The sequence below is a fragment of the Ambystoma mexicanum genome, chromosome 6q (genome assembly GCF_040938575.1).
Source record: "Ambystoma mexicanum isolate Mex_15411 chromosome 6q, UKY_AmexF1_1, whole genome shotgun sequence".
Classification (NCBI taxonomy): Eukaryota; Metazoa; Chordata; class Amphibia; order Caudata; family Ambystomatidae; genus Ambystoma; species Ambystoma mexicanum.
In genome coordinates this window covers 800,714,098-800,738,019 of record NC_090937.1, presented here as the reverse complement: position 1 = coordinate 800,738,019, position 23,922 = coordinate 800,714,098, and the positions used below count along the sequence as shown (strand labels likewise).

At 42.1% G+C, this 23,922-nt stretch overlaps 1 protein-coding gene across 1 annotated transcript in view; it reads left to right on the top strand.

The window, feature by feature from the left end:
* PDGFC (platelet derived growth factor C) overlaps positions 1-23,922 on the top strand; it is a 961,985-nt gene that overhangs the window by 492,681 nt on the left and 445,382 nt on the right. Inside the window, exon 2 of the mRNA XM_069631326.1 lies at positions 6,477-6,672. Coding sequence (XP_069487427.1) covers positions 6,477-6,672 — 196 coding nt within the window. The remainder of the gene's footprint in view (positions 1-6,476; positions 6,673-23,922) is intronic.

Genomic DNA, 23,922 nt, shown 5'->3' with positions numbered 1-23,922 from the left:
ATGCATTCACAGGGCCATCATGTGTGAGAGTGCTGACAATGAGGACAATGTTTGAAGGTGCCTTGGTGTGCGCCAGCCACTTAGAGCGCAGCAGGGAGTGGCAGCCATGCCCCAGAAAAGCAACACCCTCTGGGACAAAAATGGTGCTGTAGAAGTTTGAAATCTATAATTATTTATTTATTCATGTGTATGTGGTTATTTATATATGTTTAGTGATTTATGCATTTATTTAAGTATGTGTATATATAGTTATTTCATTATTTATACAGATGGGTTTAGGGTATGTTAGAAAAAGGTAATACCCTATCTTGAAGGCAGCCTATGAGAAGTGACAACCCACTGTGGGTGGTGCCAGAGGAGCAGAGGGGGTCTGTTCCATCGGTGCCACTTTACGGGTTTCTCCATGACCCCATCGAGGCGGAGCAGATGCCTAGGAAGGGATCACAACAGGGTAGAGTGGAGACAACGAGTTTTACCAAAAGGGAAATATGTTGTTGAACTGCTGTTTGTTTACTTTAAAATAAAACGGGGTCCCCGTTGGGACCTCAAACAAATCCACTCTGTTGTCCATGTGAGGTGTTACGAAGTGTGAATGGATCCCAGGTGGTGGCCCATCTTGTGCTGTCGGAAAGGAACCACTGTTTTTTTACAGGTCTCCTAGCGCCCTTTTGCCTGCAGCTGGCCTGTGGGGAGAGGGCTGGTAGGTGGTTCCTCCATGGCCTGGAATTAAGGAATGTGCACGAGCCACCAGGTCAGGGCCAGGAGCACCAGGGCTACAGGAAAGTGCCCTTTCATCATGTCACATTGTCTCTTACATTAAAACCAGATCCAAGGCATTTATGTGGTGAATGTTTGACGTAATTTAGCTGTTTTACCTGTTTGTGGTTTATATCATGTAAACAGTTCCTCTGCTGGGTCTCTTCATAATTCTTATATATAGTGGGATACAGTCTAAAAAGATACATCTGCTATTACTATATGTTTGTTTGTCACCTTCAGTGTGGTGGTCCCTTGAGGATCTTTAATTGACATTGAAATTATTTAATTATTTGCCTCATTTGTTTATATGAAAGGGTGTGTTTTATTTTGTATATTACCAAACAAATTCCATTGAAACCCAAATATAGAGGGGTGTAAGGGGATAGAAGGAGCAACGAGAGGTTTTAAAATATAAGGAAGTGCGAATTGGTGAGAACCCCGCAAATAGAAAAAAAAATATTTGATGAGTTTTTTCGATGTAACTTTTTTGTAAAAATGGCATCAAACAAAACTGTCAGTAAACGGACATAGAACCTTTTCTTTCAGGTGTGTGCTGTCATTTGTAAAAATAGACTATGGAGTATGCCCACTATGACTGATTGACATGATTGAGTGAATGACTGGAAAGTGCCTCATACAGCTGATAGTGTTCAGTCACAAATCTTCACAACACAGGACACGCACAGAACTACCACTCTCCTTCACTTGCAAGTTAATTGACCTCCTACTCACATTGAACCGTGACACTGTATACGGAAATAACACCTATTTTTAACCAGCGGCTACATCTATATTTATAAAAGTGAAAATGTGTGGGTTTGTTTGTGGCTTAGCGAAGCCTTGTTCCTTATACAATTTCACACCGTTTCACCAATCTGCACCACATCTTACACAGTTACCTGTTAGAACCCACCAGACATTGCTGGCCACGTGACATTTGGACACCCCACCCCGTTGCCCAGATTTCAGTAAAAGTAAAAAAGTGTTTGTGGGTTTATGGCTTGGCGAAGCATTGTTCCTTATACAATTTCACACCGTTTCACCAATCTGCACCAGATCTTGCACAGTTACCTGTTAGAACCCACCGGACATTGCTGGCTCCATGACATTTGGACACCCCATCCCTTTCCCCAGAATTTAGCAAAACTCTAAATTCGTTTGTGGGTTTGCTGCTTGACAAAGCCTTGTTCCTTGTACAATTTCACACCGTTTCAGCAATCTCCACCAAATCTTGCACAGTTACCTGTTAGAACCCACCGGACGTTACTGGCTACAGGACATCTGGACAGCCCATCCCTTTCCTCAGATTTTGGCAAAACTCTAAATTCGTTTGTGGGTTTGCTGCTTGATAAAGCCTTGTTCCATATACAATTTCACACCGTTTCACCAATCTGCACGTTACCTGTTAGAACCCACTGGACATTGCTGGCTACATGACATTTTGACACCAAACCCGTTCCCCGGATTTCAGTTAAAGTCAAAATGTGTTTGTGGGTTTACTGCTTGGCAAAGCTTTGTTGCTTATACAATTCCACACTGTTTTACCAATCTGCACCACATTTTGTACAGTTACTTGTTAGGGCCCTCGAGTTATTACTGGGTTTATGACATGTGGACACTGCACCCCTTTTCCCGGATTTCATCAAAAGTCAACATTTGTTTGTGGGTTTGTGGCTTGGCAAAGCGTTGTTCCTTTTACAATTCCACACTGTTTCACCAATCTGCTCCAAATTTTGCATAGTTACCTGTTAGCACCCTCTGGACATTACTGGATACATGACATTTGGACAATCCACCCATTTCCCTGGATTTCAGCAAAACTCTAAATTTATTTGAGGGTTTGTGGCTTGGTGAAGCATTGTCCCTTATACAATTCCACACTGTTTCACCAATCTGCACCACATTTTGCATAGATACCTGGTAGGACGCTACGGACATTACTGTCTACATGACATTTGGACACCCCAGCCCTTTCCCCGGATTTCAGCAGTTCACACGTGAGACGGTTGCCTGAAATCAGTGAAACATCCATCTGGTCATAGAAGGACCGTTCCTCAACCATAGAATGCACGGTTTCTGAGACATTTGCACCGCAATGCACTGCAACGAACTGCACTATGCCAGGGTGAAACAACAAGTGGGGAGAGAGCACAGTAGGCCCCGGTATGCAGCAGCACAACAACTCTCACCTCCCCCCATGCCTGCTTTGGGCATGCCAGCCACCCACACATGCCGACTCTCAGCGCAGTTTACTTCAGAGTATAAAGCACAGCAAGCGATAAGTGAATCGGAACAGCGACTTACAGGATCATTAATTTTCAACAATTGATGAGAGTGTTGTCATGTCTGTCCACAGAACCTGTTCAGATAACGGGTACTTTTTGCTAGTCACCTATATTCCTGGAATGTTCCTAGTGCAAGAAGAGAACTTCTCTGGGCACAAAAACCACAAGTTTCCTAATAGTTTTATTCTTTGGTTATTGAAAATGTATATCCAATAAGATTTTATTTGTACTTCATATTAGATAAGAGTGTTAAAACAAGTACAAAATAAAGAGCATCATTGCTCAGATCAAATTTTTGTTCTCCGTATCAACAGTCGGTTTTAAGTTTAAATGTATCTTCAATGAAGGATTTCTATACTTTGAAGTGCGTACACTCTCTGATCATCCAAAGCGATTTGTGTTAATAGGTGAGATGTGGAATCTTTTATAATTATGATGCTTTATATCATTTAGGCTCAAAAGTTGTGTCATTTTATAGAAGCACATCTTGTGATAAAAAACCTAATCTTGGAAATTCCAAGATGGCCACCACAGAGGATGCGTGTGCCAGGAGTGCCACTGGCATGCCAGGGGCAAACAGGAAGCAAGCGTATCTATGCTTATTTAAGCACCAACCAGGCCTAGGACACTTCACGCTTGTCCTTCTAACATTAGAATGTATACGTTTCTCTCCAGATCAGCTTTTCAAACTATCTAATTATGCCACTTATCCAACATAATATATTTTAGTTCTATTTGTTTAAGAAAATGTTCTATGTGCCTACACTAACACAGCTAAAGAAACTATTCTATGATCTACAGAAAAACAGAAAAATCCCCAGCTGACTCTACATTTTTATAGGCTTCCTTTTGAATTCATGTTCTGTAACTAGAAATAAATGTTTTATGCATGATCTAATAATTGGTAAGGCAGTAGATTTTGCCCGTATTACTGAAACATGGCTCAATAATATAAATGCCCACATACTTAACAAAGACTTACCTCTTCATTACAAGGCAATGCTACAAAACAGGAAACTAAGGACTGGTGGAGGGGACTCGTTTATTTATAAATACAAATATCAGATAACCCAGATCATGACCCTTTATTATAAACACGTTGATGTCGGTAATTCCTCATTTCAAAGCCCAAAATCCCATGGACTGCAAAAATTGTCACTAATACCACCCGCCCACTGCTTTTAATACTGTGGTGGATCCAAGGGTTCAAGTGGTGGTAACGATTACTGAATTTCGCAGTAATTTGGTAGATTAACTGTCAAACCCGGAATGAGGCCCATTGTCTTATACATCTTCCTTTACCCTTCTGGTAATGTGGACAGCCATCATTCTTTTAAGACTTCCTCAGAGGATACACATTGCATATGCCTTACAACAGCTTCACTGGCACCTGGTGGTAAAGAGAATAGAGCTTAAATCTCTTTGTATGACCATAAAAGCATTCAATAATGTAGGTGCCACAATTATTCAGGCTCACACTGCAGCCATAGTCCAATCTTGTCATTTCCATCTCTTTTCCTTCAAAAGAATTTGCTATGTTCTTACTTTTGCTTCAACAAAAACTTTTCTGCAAACTCTGGTTTTATGTCTACACCGTTGCTGTTCTCTTCATTCAGGTCTTTTAAACTATTCCCTTCTTCCGCTATGTTCTATTCTGCATTCAGCTATTAGGATCCATTTTGGTCTATTTTTTTCTTCTCATGTTTTGTGTTTAAAAGCATCCATGCTCTCGCACCTTTGCATCTTTGGTCTCTGATCTCCCTCTAGCAATCTTCTAGAAATCTTTGTTCTGCTTTGCATTCCTGATACCCACTGTGCTGCTTCACGTTTCTGTTTTTCAACTTTTTACTCCTATGGAATTCTCTGCTTCTTGGTATTCATCCCTGTTCTTCTTTTGGTCAGTTTAAAAATCTTTTTAAAAGTAATTTACAACATTCTGCTTTCCCGAACCGTCCTATGAAGTAAGACCCTTACTATGCAAGCTTTTTCTTTCGTTTATCTTTGATTTTGTACCGTTTTGTTTTCAATTGTTACACTGCTAATAAATACATTAAAAAAATAAGAAACGCCTCTATACATTAAAAGAAAATAAGATGTTGAACCCCCCTTCTTTATACTTGTAGAAGGTGTTTCAAAATATGGATTTTAACTGAATCCCTCTTTTCAAGTGCCCCTTTCTATCTTTATAGCGATTGTTTGCCAAGGAAGTCTTGTGACTGCCCCATCAGTAACTGCCTCTTTGCTCAGCGTCTTGTGCTTCTGGGAGGGACCCCTTTCTGTGTACAGTGTCCCTAGGTTACATCGGACTAGGTAAGGTGCCAGGCTTTTTGTGTAGCTGCTCTGGCGCTTTGGAATAAGCTTCTTCACTCTCTTTGTGCCGCTGACAATCATCTTCTTTTTCGTCGTCACCTTAAAACCTACCTGTTTTAAAGCTTTCATGGCTGGCCTTTTTCCCGTTAGTCTCTTCCTCAGCACCATGATGCCTCTGGATGATAGTACGCTTTATAAATATAGTTAACATAACAGTGTCAGCCCACTCAGCAATCAGTGGCATTTTGCTTCTCCTCGAGAACATGTTCTGCGCAGTCAGCAGCCCACCCATGGAGGCACTGTAAAGGAATTCTAGGAAACATTCTTATGGTCAGGGAGTTCCTCCCTCGGGCAGCGTGATGTAATCGGAGCGTTTTCTGATAGAAACGAGTGGTAATTGGTGCTGTTTTTAGTGTGACTAATGTGATATCACAGAAACGTTGCACTGGTGCAAGTGCCATTAGCACTAGGACAAGAATTGTGCCAGGGTTGGAAATCGAGATTCGATGATCCAGAGCTAAAACCAGCTGCTGGGTGTCAGGCATCGCCCTGTAGGCAGGAGCTACCACAGGGAACCCAGGAGCTACAAGAGATGCTCCTTTAACCTTTTGTCCATTTTCTATGAACCATTGTGTTCAAAATGTATATTAGATGTGTTTCAATTCTTCTTTAATAACATTCTCAAATACTCAATGTTAATGTCACATTTCCATGTTTGGAAAGAACCAGTTGGCCCTAGGAGCCAAAGGTAACTCATGAAAGCTGTTGGTTTCAAGCTAACCAGACTCTACTGTGCTAGGAGCTGGAGCTAGAGAACTCCCAGCTCCCCTCAATTTCGAACCCTGTATAATGTCCTTCTGCAAATGTATGTTATTGCAATGCATTGTTGTACTTCACACTAGTGCTAGGGGTAAGGCAAGTATTGATTGCCCTTGTTCGAAAATGCATAGAACGCATATCTTATTTTTTGTATTTTTGATGCTAATTAGATGTCGGCAGGCACAATTTCTTTAACACTTCCCCAGGTATTTTAAGAACCAATTATTACTGATTGTCAAAAAACATTCTTTTTTAAATCAGAGCAAAAGGCAAATGTGTCTCTTTTTTGTGTGCCTGTTGTAGGAGTCCAAGATCCCCAACATGAAAGGATTGTTACTGTGTCTGGTAACGGGAGTATTCACAGTCCCAGATTTCCACACACGTATCCGCGCAGCATGGTCCTGGTGTGGCGGTTGGTCGCAGCAGAGGAGCATGTACGCATACAGCTTACCTTTGATGAAAGATTCGGGCTCGAGGACCCTGAGGATGACATATGCAAGTAAGTTATACCTGCAGTCCACTGCTATGCAAATGGAAGCCAATGACAACTGCTAGGGTGCCTTGGGTCATTGCAATATTGGCATCGTTTGATAGACAACGTCTCGTTTTATACTGGAGTACATTGCAGGACATATATTAATAAAGATGTTCTGCAGGCTTTGGGCATAATGAAACCTAATAATATGTACACATTTCAAATGGTTTCTTGGTTTTATGCTCAGTCAGGTTATTTATAGACATAAACATTGTTTATCTGTTCTATGTATATATCATCTCGCTGGGAAGTAATGTGACTAATCCAATATGGTATATTTACAAGTGGGAAATGACAAGAAAGGGACATGGTTAGTTATGTGTGCATATGTCTGTGTGTATCTGTTTGTGTGAGAGTGTGTCTGTGAGTGTGTGTGTGAGAGAGAGTGTGTGTGTGAGAGAGTGTGTGTGTGTGTAAGAGAGACAGAGTGTGGCGTCTGAATGTGTGTGTGTGTGCGTGTGAGAGAGAGAGAGAGAGTGTGTGGTGTGTGGTGTGTGAATGTGGGTGTGTGTGAGTGAGAGAGTGTGTGTGTGGGAGAGACAGAGTGTGGTGTGTGCGTGCGTGTGCATAATCTGGGTGATCTTCAGGAACACTATCCAGAACTGCGGCCTAGAAAGGCTTTTCCCAGCCAGCATGATAATTAGTCATCATTAGACTAACTGGCAGCATCCGTTGTTTTTGGTCACCCAGAGAGTTCTGCACTGGGGGAGCTTCTAGCTAGACAGCATGACCCACCTTCAATACGTGTGGCATGCCGCATGAAAGCAACCAGAGTCTGTTAGAGGAGGTGTGTGGCATGCCTCGGAAACTGCGAAATAGTAAACACATCCATCACCCCTGCACTCAATTATTCCATTGATCGAAGGAGCCCTTTACTTTACTTTTGAATGCAAAATTTAAATACATATTATATTGGTTGTTTTGGAAGAGCTCCATTGTCCGTAAGGTAGTTCAGCCATTCATTGCCCATCTACAGTGCCCCGTGCTACGTACTGCTTGCTACATGATTTGGAACATGAGGCTGTCATCTAAGAAAGCAAGCCTGTCTGCGAATGCACACGCCCTGCAACATTAACCAAGAAACGCTAAATCCCTTAGAGAAATTGCCATTCCCTGCTCACTGTTTGCCCGCAGGAAGGAAGTACTTATTTATAGCATAAATGCAAGAGCTTCTTGCCATGTCCATACCAGTGGTGGAGTCAGGGAGGACAAGGGGGCAGGGCTTTTGTGTAGACATGGGAAAGGCAGTTTCTTAATACTATTTTGTATTTTTTTGTATTTGTATTGTATCTATAAAGCACCTTAAGCCAAAGCGCTGCACATAATTAAAATAAACGGTACATTAATAATAGGAAGTACAATGATCAGACAACAACAATGCTAAGAGCTAACAATCGGGGATGATGGAAAGATGATTTTTCAAAGAGACCCGAAAATGTGAGTACACAGAGATAGACCGAAGAGAGAGAGAAAGAGTGTTCCAATGAACAGGGGCAAAAAGACCAAAAGTGGGACTCAGCACAGGGAGGGGGAAGAACATTCAACTTGAAGAGGGAAGAAGAATGAAGGGATCGAGAAGGAGTATAGAAAGACACAAGTGCAGCAAGATAATCAGGAGCTAAACCATGAAGAGATTTGAAGACTAAGCAGAGGAAATGAAATTTAAGTTTAGAATGGAAGGGTAGCCAGCCAAGGGAAACAAGTGATGCTGAGATGGAGTCACAATAGGAGAGTGAACAAAGTACCCAAACTGAAGAATGATAAACAGACTTTAAAGGAGCAAGACGAGATAATGGACGGCCAAATAGTGTAACAGAACACTAGAAAAGCTGCAGGAAAATAAGAAAAGAGATGAGAAGTTTAGTAGCATGGAAAGTAAGAGAAGAACAAACTTTACAAATATTGTAGAGATGAAACCGACACGAGCGAGACGTGAGAGAGATGTGGTGAGTAAAAGAGAGATTGCTGGCAAAGTAAAGACCAAGATTACGTGCAGTAGAAGAAATAGAGAGAGTAGAATGAAGAAATGAGATAGACAATGGTGGGGGGAGAGGAGAAAGAGTGTTAGCCGGGAAGAATAAGACCTCAGTCTTCCCGGCATTTAAAGGGAGATACCATCCAAGATTTGATGGCAGAAAGACAAGTTGTAAGGGTGTATTGTATTTCCGGAGTAAAAGGTGGAAAAGATAGAAAGATTTGCATGTCTTCAGCGTACAAGTGATGGGAAAGTCTGAAAGACGAGATAACAGGAGTAAGTAGTGCAGTGTATAATTAGAAAAGAAAAGAACCCAAGACTGACCCTTGGGGAACACCATGCTCAAGGGGGAAAGGTGAGGAGGTCTTACCACCCCAGGAAATAGAAAAAGTTCTTTTAAATAGATAAGAGGCAAACCATGAGAGACCATATCCCCTAAATCTGAATGAGAAAAACATTTCCAGAAGGAAAGAGTGATCAACAGTGTCGAAAGCTGCAGATAGATCAAGAAGAATAAGAAAAGAGGAGTGTTTAGAATAGCAGGCAGAAAGAAGAGAGTTAAGCACACAAGTCAGAGCAGTTTTTGTTGAGCGACGAGGCCGATACCCCAATTGAAAATGTGGAAGGATAGATACATTATTAATGAATAAAGAGGTCTGAGAATATACTAGACACTCCAGAAGCTTCGCAACATAGGAAAAGAGAGAGATAAAGATCGAAAGTTAGAAACAATAAAAGGATTAGCAGAGGGTTTTTTTAGAACGGGAATGATAGTTGCAAGTTTAAAAGCTAAAGGAAAAACCGAGGTAGAAGGCAGAATGTTGAAGAAGGACACAACAAATGGAATAAGAGAGGGATAGATTTTAGGAATAAGAACAAATGGAATATGATCCCTAGGAGAAGCAGTAGGGTGAACCTTAGCCAACAGAAGTGATACTTCAGAGTCAGAAACAGGAGCAAAATCGGAAAAGAAATTCAGAGGAGCAGAAGGAGGAGAAAATGCAATATTAGAGGAAGACGAGTTTACAATGTCCTGATGTTAAGAGTGAACTTTGGAGGAGAAGAAGAAAGCAAAATCAGAGGCAGATAATGTGGAGTTATTAGAGGGATCAGGAGAGGGAGGGGAAAGAAGCCAAGTAGAAGTTTGAAAGAGACACCTTGGATGGGCAGATTGAGTATGAAAAGGGTCACAGAAATAGGAAGATTTGGCAGAGTTTAGACTGTTGTCATAAAGAGTGTGGGAACAGACATATGAGGAATGGTTGGATGAGGATCGATTTTTGAGCCAACGCATGCTTTGCCAATACTTGTTTTTAACAGGACTTCAGTGAAGGACACACATAGTGCTTATACATACAGTTGCTGAAGCCAGACGTGGTTAAGATATTTCTATTACACCAGTAGTGCATTTACAATCCAAATTAAGTCATTAACTCTCAGAAGACTGCTTTGAAAAATGACTGGCAGGCACTTGGAGTGTATAGTTTGATGGTAAGGCTTGATTAAAGCAAGCTCAAAGAGTTCCCATGTGAAGGTGTTTTGGGTGGAGAGGGGCAGAAACTTGGTGGGAATGGTCGCAAGGGATTAGTATGACCAGGGGTAGTCAATGGGTGTGTAAATAGCCAAGCAGCACCTTCAAGCTTTTTGTCCCTCCTCATATACCATTTCTCCCTAGCTGTAATCTTAAGGCAAAAGGTTCAGTTTATAGGTGGTGCTAAAGGGCCATCTAACATCCCAAACTAAACAAATGGTGGTAGTCATCATTTTTACCAAACTTTCTAACACGTCCCTATAATTGTATCAGTGAATAGGCTAATGAGAATTACCGGGTCAGTCAATAGACCCGTCAGGTATGACACCAGCTAACCAGCAAACCACCGGATGTAGAATTAGTCTGCTAACCGTGCCCCAAGTGAAATGACACAGAAAGCCTTTCTAGTAGCTATATCCACAAACATGTCTCCATTGCTATGTGGAAATGGCCAGCATTTAAGATACTACATCAGGTGTCAAGTCCTAAAAAGTAAAGTGGGAGGACTCATCAACAAACGCAATGGGATGTGACGTCGCCAGAACTTAGCATATCAAGGTGAAATATGCACATTAATTAAATTGGCTTTGCGTAATCACCCAAAATTGCACAGGACAAATGGCATTTGCCTTTCATAAAATCAACGCACAACAAAACCAAGAGAGGATATTTTCTTCTAATAGTGTTTTTGAAAACGTTAAAGGTGTACATGTTTTAAACTCTAAGAACCAATACAAATGTTTTCTCTGGAACTTGCAATACCGAAATGGGACATTTCACCTTTAGTTGTTTATCATTTATCATCAGGTTATATAGTGCAGCTGTAAAGTGTCAGACTTGAAAACCGGACAACTGTGGTTCGAGACCTGAAGTCGGCTTTAATTTATAAATTAATGAGCACATTCATTGTTTCTTATTTTAGCTGGGGGGGACGGAGTCCACCCTGAGAAAAAAGTGTGTGGACTCTGTCCACCCTTGTGTACCCTCTACTTGAGCCCTACAGTGGGCATCATGAAGCAAGTGATGGCCACCCTGAACAGGGATAGTTCCTTGAAGTTTGCTTGTGCTGCTTTTACCCTTTGGAAAATCGACAAAAGTGTATTTAATAATTGCTTCTGTCCGGTGGAAAATATACATGGTTGAGATGAAAACACCATATAATAGATTGTGGGATCAACATGCCTCTAGTATTTGGAAGCTGTGACATTTTAATTGTCGTGGAGACAGAGACCGGAGCACACAAGATACATTTATACTCATGCAATTGCTTGGAATTCTTTGGTTAGGTTGACTCGTTGAGAATTAGCTATGTAGCGAAGACATTGAGGGACCGATTCATGGAATTATTTGCATGGAATACCAGGGATTTATTTGCCATTTTGCATGCAAAACCCTGTTCGTTGCACTTTTTCGTAACTTGCAGGGACTTTGTGCAGGCTCGGCACGTCTCTGCGAGCGGTCAACTGCCTTGCGCGAGACAACACGCAGAGCATGGGCGATGCCTGCGCAGAGGGCGAAGTATGGGGCAGAACTCAGAAAATAAGGAAGTACAAGGGAAAAAGTGGGCGTTATGAGGGATGGGCCGCAGGCAGTCTATAGCCCGCCCACAAATACGCAAGACAAAGCGTATTCATGGATTGACCTTGCAACCTCTCACCTGTGAAATGCACACGCAAATCCCTCCATCTCTATGCCACCAGAAGGTAGGCGTAAGAACACTTGCGCATTAGAATCGCAGCACGGAGATGGGTTTGCATGTCCGATTTAGGGGTGCGTGTACGCAGCCGGGGATCTGATCAGATTTAGGGATGCACATACACAGTGTAGTGTGTTGCAGGAACAGTTTCCCGGGGTTCGCACACAGATTTTCGGAATGTTACCCGAGTTACAATGCATCGTACGCATGTTGTTGTGGTTCCGAATGTTGTTGGGGTACCGTACAGGGTCCGTGAGATGCAGGCCAGCATGTGGGGGAATACACACACTGTTTGACGGGTGCATGTATTTGCGCCCGGCGGAGACCACAAAGGTAGCTGTTCTGGCTGATTTTCCTTTGCGTGGGGGCAAGTTTGGGGGTGTTCCGGCCGCGACTTGCATGTACAGTTACTTTGCACAGAAAAGTCCATGTATACGTGGGCGCGCCTTTTTTATTCTGCAAGCAGGCTTTTGCAGTGTCGTTCTCCGTGCACGGCCTTTGTGGGAAAAATTGGCAGTTTTCCATGAATCGGGCCCTGAGGGTGGACTTAAGTCCAGAAATATGCTGAGTGAAACAGAGGGTGTTGAGTTTCGAGACGCTATTTCAGTAAAAGGTTTGACCTCATATAGCGGGTGGAGCTCCATTAGGAGATGTTGGTGGGCAACACTGGATGGACTGAATTACCTGCAGAAGATTCATACATTTCCCTGTTTCAAAATTGCATCGAATGAGGCAATAGTGCAATGTTTCACTTAGCATTAATAACATGCAGAATTGCAGTTGCATTAGTGCAAAGTTCTCCTTATATAGGCCAGGGCGTGCAGAGTACCCTTTTGGCAAGGAATGTCTTAATGAGCTTAACTGTGTGTCATGTGTTATGTGGCCAGTTACGATGACCAGATCAAACACACCAATCCTCTGCTCAGGGATGAATTTCATTGTGGAGGGGTGATACATGTGAAGACAGTTGATTTTAACCTAGGTTTTTTAGCATTCTCAAACAAGTGCTATCAGCATTTGCCTTGAACATTCCCAAGACTACAAGGGAAGCAGTCATAGCTCCAGGACCATTTCTGAAGCACATTGCTAAGTGGGGCTTAGCCTGGGGCATTTCGATCCACAATAAAACGCCCCACTTCTCCCCAGGTAGGCTTAAGCCAGTGGGAATGGTGCAGTCAAATTGATGCAGAAATGTATCAAGCGATCCCGGTTTATCCACATAATATGGAATTGTCCGAGCATTGAACATTTCTGGGACTGTGCATACTTCAAAGTCACAAGCGAAGTCAATGCAAACAGATCCCATGCGTTATTTACTAACCGACGAGAGAGGAGTTATTTGAGTACAGTATAGATAGATTCTTTGGCTTCCATTGTCAGAATATTGTGGGACACGAGATAAATAATTATGGAACAGCACAGTAGTGGATACAGTGCCTTTGTTATGGTGTATATAGATGGATTTTTAAAAGATCTACTTAGCAAGTAGGTGTGCCTGAAATTCTTGGTAAGATTTGAGGACCTTTTCTTGTTTGGAGCTGAGGGTAAGGAAGATATCTTGTCAGTCCTACTTTTCATTTGTCATGGAGTCAGTTGGGTCCTTAGGTCCATATAATGTTGAGGGATCCTTAGGTCCATATAATGTTGAGGGACCTTCTGCTGTTGCTTTCTTCTGCTGGCCTTCTCCTTGCTGCAGGGTTTTCAACAACTGATGCCAACTGGGCCGGGAAGACAGCTCGGGGGCAACGCGTTTGTCTTGGAAGCAAGACAATGCAAAGCAACCCCGGTCTTTGCTTAGAGACAGGCCTCCGGTAATGAGCACGTTTTAAAGATTAGTTAATTAATTGGTGCCGTATTGTTTGTGCAGAATTGCATGCAGAGCGCGTGTTAGAATAAACAAGGACAGCTAAAATAACCGTTCCACGGTTTAAGTTAACTGTTTTGTTAGCAAATAAACATATTTGAGGTGGAATCAGTGACTGAGTATCGCATGCGCTGCATCCTACGAGGGCATGACGTAGTTCTGTGTAAAGTACGTGAGAGCCACACTTCAACATATTTACATTCTACATTCGCTCTAATTCAATTATTTCACTCTTTGTCAATACTTTCGCACCACCGTTTCAAAAAGTATTTAATTTGTTTATGTTTACCACAATAATTCAATTCCCCTGGCTGCTTCCTGAAGTGGAAAGGAAGCAGGCGTTTTGTCGCCATTTCTGTTTTAGAAATGGATTCCAACCAACAAAATGATAGCAAAAGGGAAACATCGATCCACGATCAGAAGAATCTACATTTCAGGGTGTTGGAAATGAACCTATTCTGTTTCATCTACATTGCGCCCTCAGGGGAGTTGCTAGGTCTGGAAAAGACCCGGGGCTAAACTGATGTCGGAACTGTTGGGACTGGGGGCTAGCTAGTCTTTTGGCTGTAGCTCCTGAGATTCTATCCGGGGCTACAACCAAAAGATCAGGGGCTATATTCCCCTTAGCCCCCCCCCCCTAGCAACGCCCCTGCGCCCAATGCAAATACAAAGGAGGTTCCTGAAGCAAATGTGAGTCCTACGAACCCACGTTGTCCTGGTTTTTTAATTATTTTGTTGTTGCTCGAGGTAAAATGCAATGAAAGGCATAATCTGTGCCATTTTCTCAGTACCAGCCGTTTTGTTCTAGTAAAAAAGATTAAGCATTTAAAAGATCCATCACCATGGCAACCGCTGCTGAGCATAGGAAAGCTAGCAACGACAATGCCCCCTGCTGGTTTATAATTGTACTAATTATATGCTGGACGTTTCCAGTTCATAAACGTATCCTTGGAGTACCACTTGCCCTCTAGCTTTAGGCTGATAATAATTCTACCTAGCCCGGCACTAACATTTTGTATGCAAGCAATTAACAGGGAGGCGTGTTTCATTTTTCTAATGTGGTGGTAAACCTACCAAGGCAGCCGCCATGTTGCCTTCATAGACAGAGAGGTTGTGGTTCTCTGATTTTGACTTATGCCCTCCCACTGATGCAGTGACTGGCAGGTGCTGAAATGATGGGCACAGCTTATTATGTGAGTGAAGCAGTACACGATCAAATTGGTTCTTTACACTTTTGCAAAGGAAGATTTTCTTTGGTGCTTCTTCTTTAGAGTTGTGTGCATTATTGTTTTGGGAAATATTGATAGCAAATGTAAAACAATAACACGTATTCTATTATTTGATGCAGCTAATATTTAAGATACAATATTCATTCATTTTGGTTTAAAGTACATAGCTTTCAAAACGTTAGTTCAGAATAAAATAGAACTGCATTTCATAATCACCCCACCTTTACCATCAGCTATGTTTCTTCCCTCCTCTTCTTCACTTTTTCGCTCCCATGCCTTCTTCACAGAAGCATTTTATAATCGCGCGATCCCACAGGAAAACGTTCTGTGAATCAGGCACTTCATGTTTTGCTGTCTCTCTTCACCGTTACGTGTCATCATGTTTCGCGATTGGTATGTCTGCACGATAAAAGACTTTTCCCTAAAGCTCTGCAGATTACTCAGTCCCTTTTCACTGGCCCTTCCTGCCAGATTCATTGGGTTCCCTTGTGTCCGAATAATTAAACTCTGCCGTACTCTCTGCCCTCTTCCCCACTTCTCCCTCACACCTCTGCACTGGTACCGTGCTGGCCGGCTATCCATGTACAACTGGTCCCTTCATGGACGCCATTGTATAGTCTTCAGATCTATTCATGGTCTCCTACCCCCACCCCCGCACCCCTTCCCGCCGCTACTAATTCTAGCATGGTTTTGGTGGTGTAAAGGAAGTGCTAGAAACCTGTTATGAAATAAAAGCTTCTATTTAATTCATCATGTAAGAGCGACCAAGTTCGGTTCCAATTGGAAACAAAAACAACTCTTGCGTTTTCTTTAAAGCGTATTGCTATTATGGATGGTTGTTCAGGATTCGCCAATGTGTCTGTCATTATTATGGGTGGTTGTTCACGATTCGCCAATGTGTCTGTCATTATTATGGGTGGTTGTTCACGATTCGCCATTCAGGATTCTCCAATGTGTCTGTCATTACTATGGGTGGTTGTTCAGAATGTGTCTTGTCATGAAGAGATCGAAAGCGCTAATCAGATGATTATAAAGACCAATTCAAAACTCACAGCCTAGTTATATTGTCACAGTTTATCAGGTGCCGAAGTACCACCGGGGTGAGAGGTCGGCCTATCCTAGGGCCAGATGGAACCTCAAGGATATCAAATGGATCAATCTGAAAATATTGGATAATGGTGCTGTTCCATTGGAGAGTGCAGCCTCTCAACACCCTGTGTCTCTGGGTGAACACCTCCTTCAACGTTGGCTTATGAAGGTGCTTTTAGTAATGACAATGACAAACACATAATAATACTCCCATTGCTGTTTTGCCATGTAGCTTATCAAACATAAGTGCAGCAGACCTATAGAAACCTGTCACCCTAACTATATCTTCATTAGATAATATTAAGACTCAAAGAGATTGGGGGCATTAGTTGTCATGTTCTTTAGTTGCAAAGATTGAGCAACAAGTTTGACCCAAAGCACCTGCAGATCGCTATCCGATAACATGCACAATTGTTTGCACAAATCTTCAGAGATCTTCATGTATTCTGGTGACAATGGCACAAAACGAGTAGTATAATGGCCATACTATCAACCCCTTATTGAATGCCTTTTCTCTTTGCTATTTAAGCCAATCGAATTTGCACAGTTATGATGCGTAGAAGGGCTTGAGGTATGCATTGTTTTAGAGCCACTCATCACCGGCTTGGCGAGCATCTTTGGTCTAGTGACAGTCCTCACTCCTATCTGTTTGATCCCATGATTGATATTGCAGTTAAGTACATTAACTCCCGTGGAAGCATATCACAGCCATTTCCTACAGTTTCCAGAGGAATAATGTCTGTAATGCTAACCAGCTGGCAATGTATGGAACCAGCATGTGATCTGAGCGTAGGAAGTGAAAGTCAGTATGAAACATTCTGATTTCCCAAGTCTATCTCCTTTTCCACATATGGTTTGTTGTAAGATAAAATCCATGGTTCTCAAACGTCCTTGAACACCCTTCAATCCTTGTGGTAGCTATGATTGCCCACTGCACATCAGGCTGATAGTCTCTGTGTAACGGCTGTGGGTAGGGTGAAATAGTTGTGTTTTATAATAGGTAGAGCTTTAAAGGCAGGTATGCTTATCTTTTGAGCTCTTCTGCGCACATCTGTATTTGTTAGTATATTATGTGGGCCAGAGGACGCTCCTACTTTTCTGATTATGACCGAGGCAATGGTTTTGGATCATCTGAATCTTCGGCTAACGCGCAGCCCCTCTTCCTCTTCCCCACCTCATCTTTCTCTTCCATTCTAACGCATTTTAGTTAATCATCAAATAGGCACATATCAGGCCTTGACCGCCAGACCTCCGTTTTTCCGATTGAATAATTATCTCTGTTGTGAATCTTCCAGACCACTAGGTGGGCATGACTTTATAGCATAGCAGTGATAACCGTTATAGCACAACAGCCTATTTAAGAGTAACTAAGAAAAACGGATCAATTACATGTAGGTTATCTTCCCAGGAGTATGATATGATATGATGTGATATGATGTGGCATTTATAACGCATTTATAATTTCTTCTTTGAAATTGGTCTAGCAAAAAATTTGCCAGAATTCCTTAAATTTGAAACAAGAGTATGACATTATATTTCAAAACTTGGCAAGCAAGTGGGGGGGGATACTTAGATATGGGGTAGGAAGGAATGCAGGCAGAGGTTTGGCATCCTTCCCAAAAGTGCTGGGTGACGGAAGGAGTATACACATTCGTAGGGACCAGTATCTGATGAGACAACATAGAGACATGTTATCAACTGCCTGTCTCAACGAATGTACTTTTTGACTGCTTATTTGGATCCTGTAAATAAGCTTCGTACAGTTAATAAAAGTATCGTTTAAGCACTGAAATATTGACTTGTTATGTTTGTTTGTTTGTTTGTTTATATATAATGCGCGCCAGACCCGAGGGTATCATGGCGCAGGGTACAGGAAAGTTTTCAGCTTAAGGTTACAGGTTTGCAAAGGTACACAGGTTTATGATAGCATGTTATGAATGCCCTTTGTTGTGTTGTGTTTATACTTATGGAAAGTGGACGCTTATTCTTATTCATGATGTATTCTTCAACATAAATTGTAGTGATGCTGATGTTTATTTTCACTGAAATCTAAGGACGTTACTATAGTAACAGCATATGGTTTGTGACTTGCATTTCTTCCAGTGTTGTGGTTGCACTGGTTCAGTAATGTAGCGCGCATACATGCCTGAAGCACATCAAGCATTCCTATTGAGTGAAGAATTTTCTGATCAGCACATATATTATTTTCTGCATAGAAATGCTCCTGTGTGTGGTACTGTGGCAGAGCTGTCTTCTGGAGTATTTGGAATATTCACCTTTAACCCTGCAGAAATTCCCGCAAATTCTATAATTTCCATCTTATTTATTCCAACAATCCGGCACCATTTCATTACGTTATTTTCAAATTATTTGTGTGGGTAGAACCCTCCCAAATCAGAACCCCAAAAATCATGTGTGTTAAAATGTGGTAATTGCTTTGCGAATCGTATTAAACTTGATAGGAATAAATGGAGTATGTCATTAACTCATTAAGCGGATAAGATCCTCCACAAAGTTTGTTGATCAATATTCAAAATTAATGGAAAGGTGTCCGGTGAAAGGGCTCGGGTGCAGGATATTGTATAGTATTACATTTTATAAAGCGCCACTTCGGCCCGTGGGCGTCTAGGCGCTGTCAGATTTATACATGTGCACATCTGGGAGACTGTGTTTGGGATGCTATCAGACAGAAGTTAAGGGTTCCACTATGACAAGATGAGGTGGGCTGGAAAGATGTGTATTATGCATGCACCTTAGGGTTTGTCAGACACAGCTTTGCTAACTGTTGGCTGGCCATACATGTAGTATGAACGCCCATAAAGGAAATGTTGATCGTTATGACAAAATCTGATATGTGAAAGAATTACCCATCTGATATGTATGCAAGTGAACAAACATCCTATTGTAGCGATGCACTAATATTCACTTTACACAGGTATCAGGCACAGTGATTACCACAGTTGTCAGTTTATCAGAAATTGTGATGAGGTTTAGAGTATGCAGCAAATACATCTACAGAAGTTGTGCATTTTTAGCTGTGTCCTCACATATATGATATCTTGCCAGTGGAATGGACCCTATTTAAATACATTTAAGAAATGAATAGCCACATCCATAGCAATTTGATAGGGCTTGGACTGTGTAATTTACTTTAACAAACGATGCAAATTAGAAGTAGAATTATTATGGCAATAACTTCGGTAAGGCAGTGTTTGTTCTCGCAGAGGGGCACCCATGGACAATTTTTTGGCAACTTGAATAGCTAGCTTTGCTACACATGTGTCAATTTAATTAGCAAACCTACAGAATTGCATAGTAATTTGCTATGCAACACTTCTTATTTTATGCCTTGAAGTACATATACTAGAAACTCAGCTACCTTCTATCATTCTCCCCTTACAACTAATCTCTATATATGCTTCATTCTCCCTTCTCTAGAATTCGGCAGAATGCTGCATTAGTGTGCTGAGCCTGCAAATTCCAGGATTAGGACATGAGTATACCCTAGATTTCCAGCCTTAAAGCCAGACAAATGCTTTTTCTTGGATCAGTGTTGCTAACCTCCTCTGGAGGTGGGTCGTCAAAGCTCCTGGTTTTGGCAAAAGTGCACTGGAGGTAATGCAGGCTGAATCGCTAAGATTAGGATGTAATTGACTTAAACAACTTAACTGGGCCAACAATCCTTTTTGAAAAAGGTTGGTGGAGAGTTATGTATATATCTTGGCCATGATAATGCTTCAGCAGTTGCTAAATTGTAGGAACGTGCTGAGGGGGTGATAAGTGGAACAAGACGAACAGAAGAATGGAATCCTCTTTGTGTCTGCGGGATGAAATTATCCTTTAGCATAGATGACCAGTCTGCTGATTATGTGAGAGAGTTAGCGAGTGAGTGAGGGAGAGGGGAATAAAACATATAGCAATTTCTATGTAACTAAATCACCTCTTGCACTGGTTATCACCGCAGAGAGGGAGCACTAATGAAAAGTGTCGGGGAACACTATCTAATGAAAAGGTATTTCTTAATAACATTTCTAAAATTATGTATATTAGGTTCTTACGTACTGCTCTCAATCAGTGAGTTCCATTGTCTAATAACCAAAACATAGAAAGAAAATTCTTCATGTGAGCCAAAGTGTTTTGGGAACACAAAGAAAGTCTTGGTTGGCAGAAAGTAATAGGATGGTGGATATGAGTGTGGTGATATTACGGTGCAGAACCCCAGAGACTTTTGTGAAGAAGGCACAATCCCATGAACAGGATGTGGTTTGCACTTCAAGCCTGTGGAGTCACTACCACCTTCAGAGATTTGTTACCTTTTCCTGAGCCTGGATAGGCCTTCCTATGGTATTCTGGGTACTCTGTAGCCTGTGGATAGCAGAATACAGAAGAAATGCAAAACGTGGATTTAAGTAGTTGAGTCAGGCATTGCTCATAGCTCCCACAACCTCTGTACGGCCTCCTACAGGAAAGAAGGATAGCATTTGTTCAGAATGTACATTTGCCAGGAGCATGCCCTTTGTGCTTGAAGGGTCTGAGGGAGAAGGGACACAGAAGCTTTCATAAGAAAATAAAGGTTTCAGATAGGGTACCATGAAATGAAAAAATTGGACAGTATGCTCAGCAACTGTATATTTGGGTGGAGTCTTCTGGAGATAAGGGATGGAAGAACAAGGATTTCAGTTTTAGACTCACTCAACGGCAACCACTTTCTTTTCCTCCACATATGGAAGGGTGAAAGACAGGCATTGAGTGGATAGTATAAGAACAAGCTGAATATCCAATCTTGCATAATCACATTTTGTTTAAAACGGGCTGAATTTACAAAATTAAAGCAGAGGTGAGACACTGTGGGTCTCCACTCGATGAGATGCATGAGCCAAGTTCCACCTGCTGAGATCTCCCTGATAGAAAAGAAGACAACCAATCAATGGCCTTTGTGCAAAGTACAAAGAGAGTCTGACTCGGCCCTTTCTCCTGGTAAAAATCACAAATGATGGCCATCCTGAAAGTTGTTGGCCAACACAAAGTCCTGGATATGTGTGGTAGCAGTGGCCTCCAAAAGTATGGCTAATAATGCAATGCCAGTTGAGGTTGAGGGGCCCATTTTTTCTCTCTTTTATCGTGCTCGTGGGCCAAGTCTTTCTTAACTGACAGATTAGCCAGAGTTTTTGTTGGGAACACTTCTGCTCTCCCTACCAATTTGACCTACGGTGTGCTTCAGGGCTCGTGCTTGGGCTCCACTTTGTACAATGTTTATACTTGTGCCCTTTTTGATTTATTGGATAGCCTGTGTGTCAAGTATACTAACTATGCAGATTACACACAGATACTCCTACAATTGATAGGTATTTATGAAGAAGACTCTCTGGCCATTAATTACATCTACTAGGTTATTCAGGCTTGGATGGCACAGAATGCCACAGCACTTAAGATTGCTAAACAGAGTTATCGATTAAGGGGACTGGGGCCTGCCTCAGGGAAACTGGGCAGCGATTTAATCTCTTTTATAATTTCAGATTGTGCCATTCCTGTGGCATCTAAGGTTAAGACTCTGGAAGTAAATTTGGATGAACTGTCGATGAATCAGCACATTAACTATCTTCGATCATCCTGTGCATATTTTCTTAAACTTATTAGACAGATTCAGCCTTATTTATCAGACCACAACTGTGCCATCATGGCCCCTACTGTTATTGGATATAAGATTGATTACTGTAATGGCCTACGGCCTACTTGTTGGTATCTCACAGTCCGACCTGGCTAAGCTCCAGGTGATTCCAAATTTAGCTGTGTGAGCTGTTTTTGGTCTTTCACGCTGCAATCATGTTACGCTGGCGAGGCGCTTGCTTCATTGGCTGCCTGTCAAGGCACGCATCTCTCACAAGATACTGGCTCTTACTCATAAGAGCTTGCATGATTCTGGCCCTATCAATCGCGCTCACCGCATTAAGCATGCAACTGTTCAACGAACACTGAGCTTTAATGATGTTGACCGTCTAGAGGCGATTCACTTTAAATTGCAGTGGACCTGTAACACTATGTTGGAATTCATTACTGCGTGCCTTGCATTGCATTCCTCACATGGATAGCTTTCAGGTTGCTGTAAAGACATATCTGTTTGATACTTATCTTGTTGTGTTCAGTGATGTTGGTATTGTAGCTTTTCCTTGTCTCCTTTTTGTTTTGTTTGTGATTCTGTTCTGCTTTTTGTTATATATTTTTAGCGCACTTAGGCGGTTGGGTGAGTTGAGCTTTCTAAGAAATAAATAATAACAATAACAATATTAATAATGATAATAATAACAACATGATGGAGTGGGCATCGGAAATGCCTGAGAGTTTGCCGGTCTGATGTGTTTTAGTTTCATCCCTGCTTATAAGAGAAGTTAAGCAATCTTTGTAACTCTATTTTTTTGGGAGTGACCACTCCAGTGTATCAGTTGCAGAGTGGAAGTTCTTTATAATGCTTATTTTACTGGAGAAGAAATTCAGATAGCTCAGGGGAAAGAGTCAATGATCTTGAGATGGTGTGAGTGAGGAAACATTTAAGCAATATGCCCCGAGCCGCAGGGCCATTACCGAGTCAGGTAAAGCCCGGGGCCCATAGTTACAGGCCCGAGCAAAGCCTGCAAGACTGGGGTGCTAAAAGCAATCTTTTCTGTCCCAAAACGCTGCAGCATTTCGGAACAGAAAAAATAAAGAAAATGTCAAAGAAAATGGCTGCCGGGGAAGGGAAAATGGAGTCCGTTTTCCCTTTCCATGGCGGCCATCGGGAGCTGACGCGCTCGGAACAGAAGTGTTTCTGGTGCGTTTGCTTCTGAAAAAGAACAGATAAGAAGGTAAGTGGGTTTGGGAGGCTGCGAGGGGATTGGTTGTGGGAGGGACGGGGGGGGGAGGGAAAAAAAGCAAAAAAAAGCGTACCTGAATCCCCAGCGGGGGAGAATGGCTGCCTACAGCCATGTGGAGGCTCGGAGCAGAGATGGCCCAGTTTTGAGCCTCCTCATTGGCTGAGCGGCTGCCACGCCCCCCGCTGGGGACAGAGGAATGGAATCCCGGACAAGGGATTCCCCGCAAGGTATGGACATGGCGAGGGCCAATCAGAATGTTTGTTTCATTCTGGTTGACCCTCGCTGGATACTAATATGAATTATGAACTTTTTTAAATAGGGCTCTGCCATGGTTAGTATTCTCTTTAATTCTAGTAGCATAACAGTGTTGGTTAAAGTCATGGTTGGCTTGATGCTATTATGACATATACAATAGTTTGTCCTCCTCTAGATACTGTTTGTGCAAAGTTATTATTTTTTTTAAATATATTTATTGAGTTTTAAAACAACACCAACCAAACTGCTTATAATCATTGATACATTATTCATCATTTTCAGGTATAACCCCCTCCCCCCTTCCCTCCCAAGACCACAGTCTGTCCTTCGAATCTGCCATTACCAGGCTCCAATTGCGGGCTACCTGCTTCGTCCGTGGTAGCGTCATCTTTCCTTGGATTGAATAATGGCACTGTGAGCGCCACCCATTGTTGTAAAACTTTGCTGATATCTAGCTTCTGTTCTCGAAGTGCGTTCTCCCATGCCCCAGATTCGGCCATCACCCACCTATGGAGGTCTTCCCACCACAGTACCACACTTGGGCTCTTGGTGTTTTTCCACCCCATGGCGATGCGTCTCTTTGCTAGTATGTACATCAAAACCTTAAGCTTGTTCAGTGGTTTGTTCTTCCGGCTTTTCTTATATCTACCCAAGATGCATGCTGCCGGGGTTTGCACATCCAGGTCAATGTCTGCTTTTGCCACCTTTGTAGCTATCTGTGTCCAAA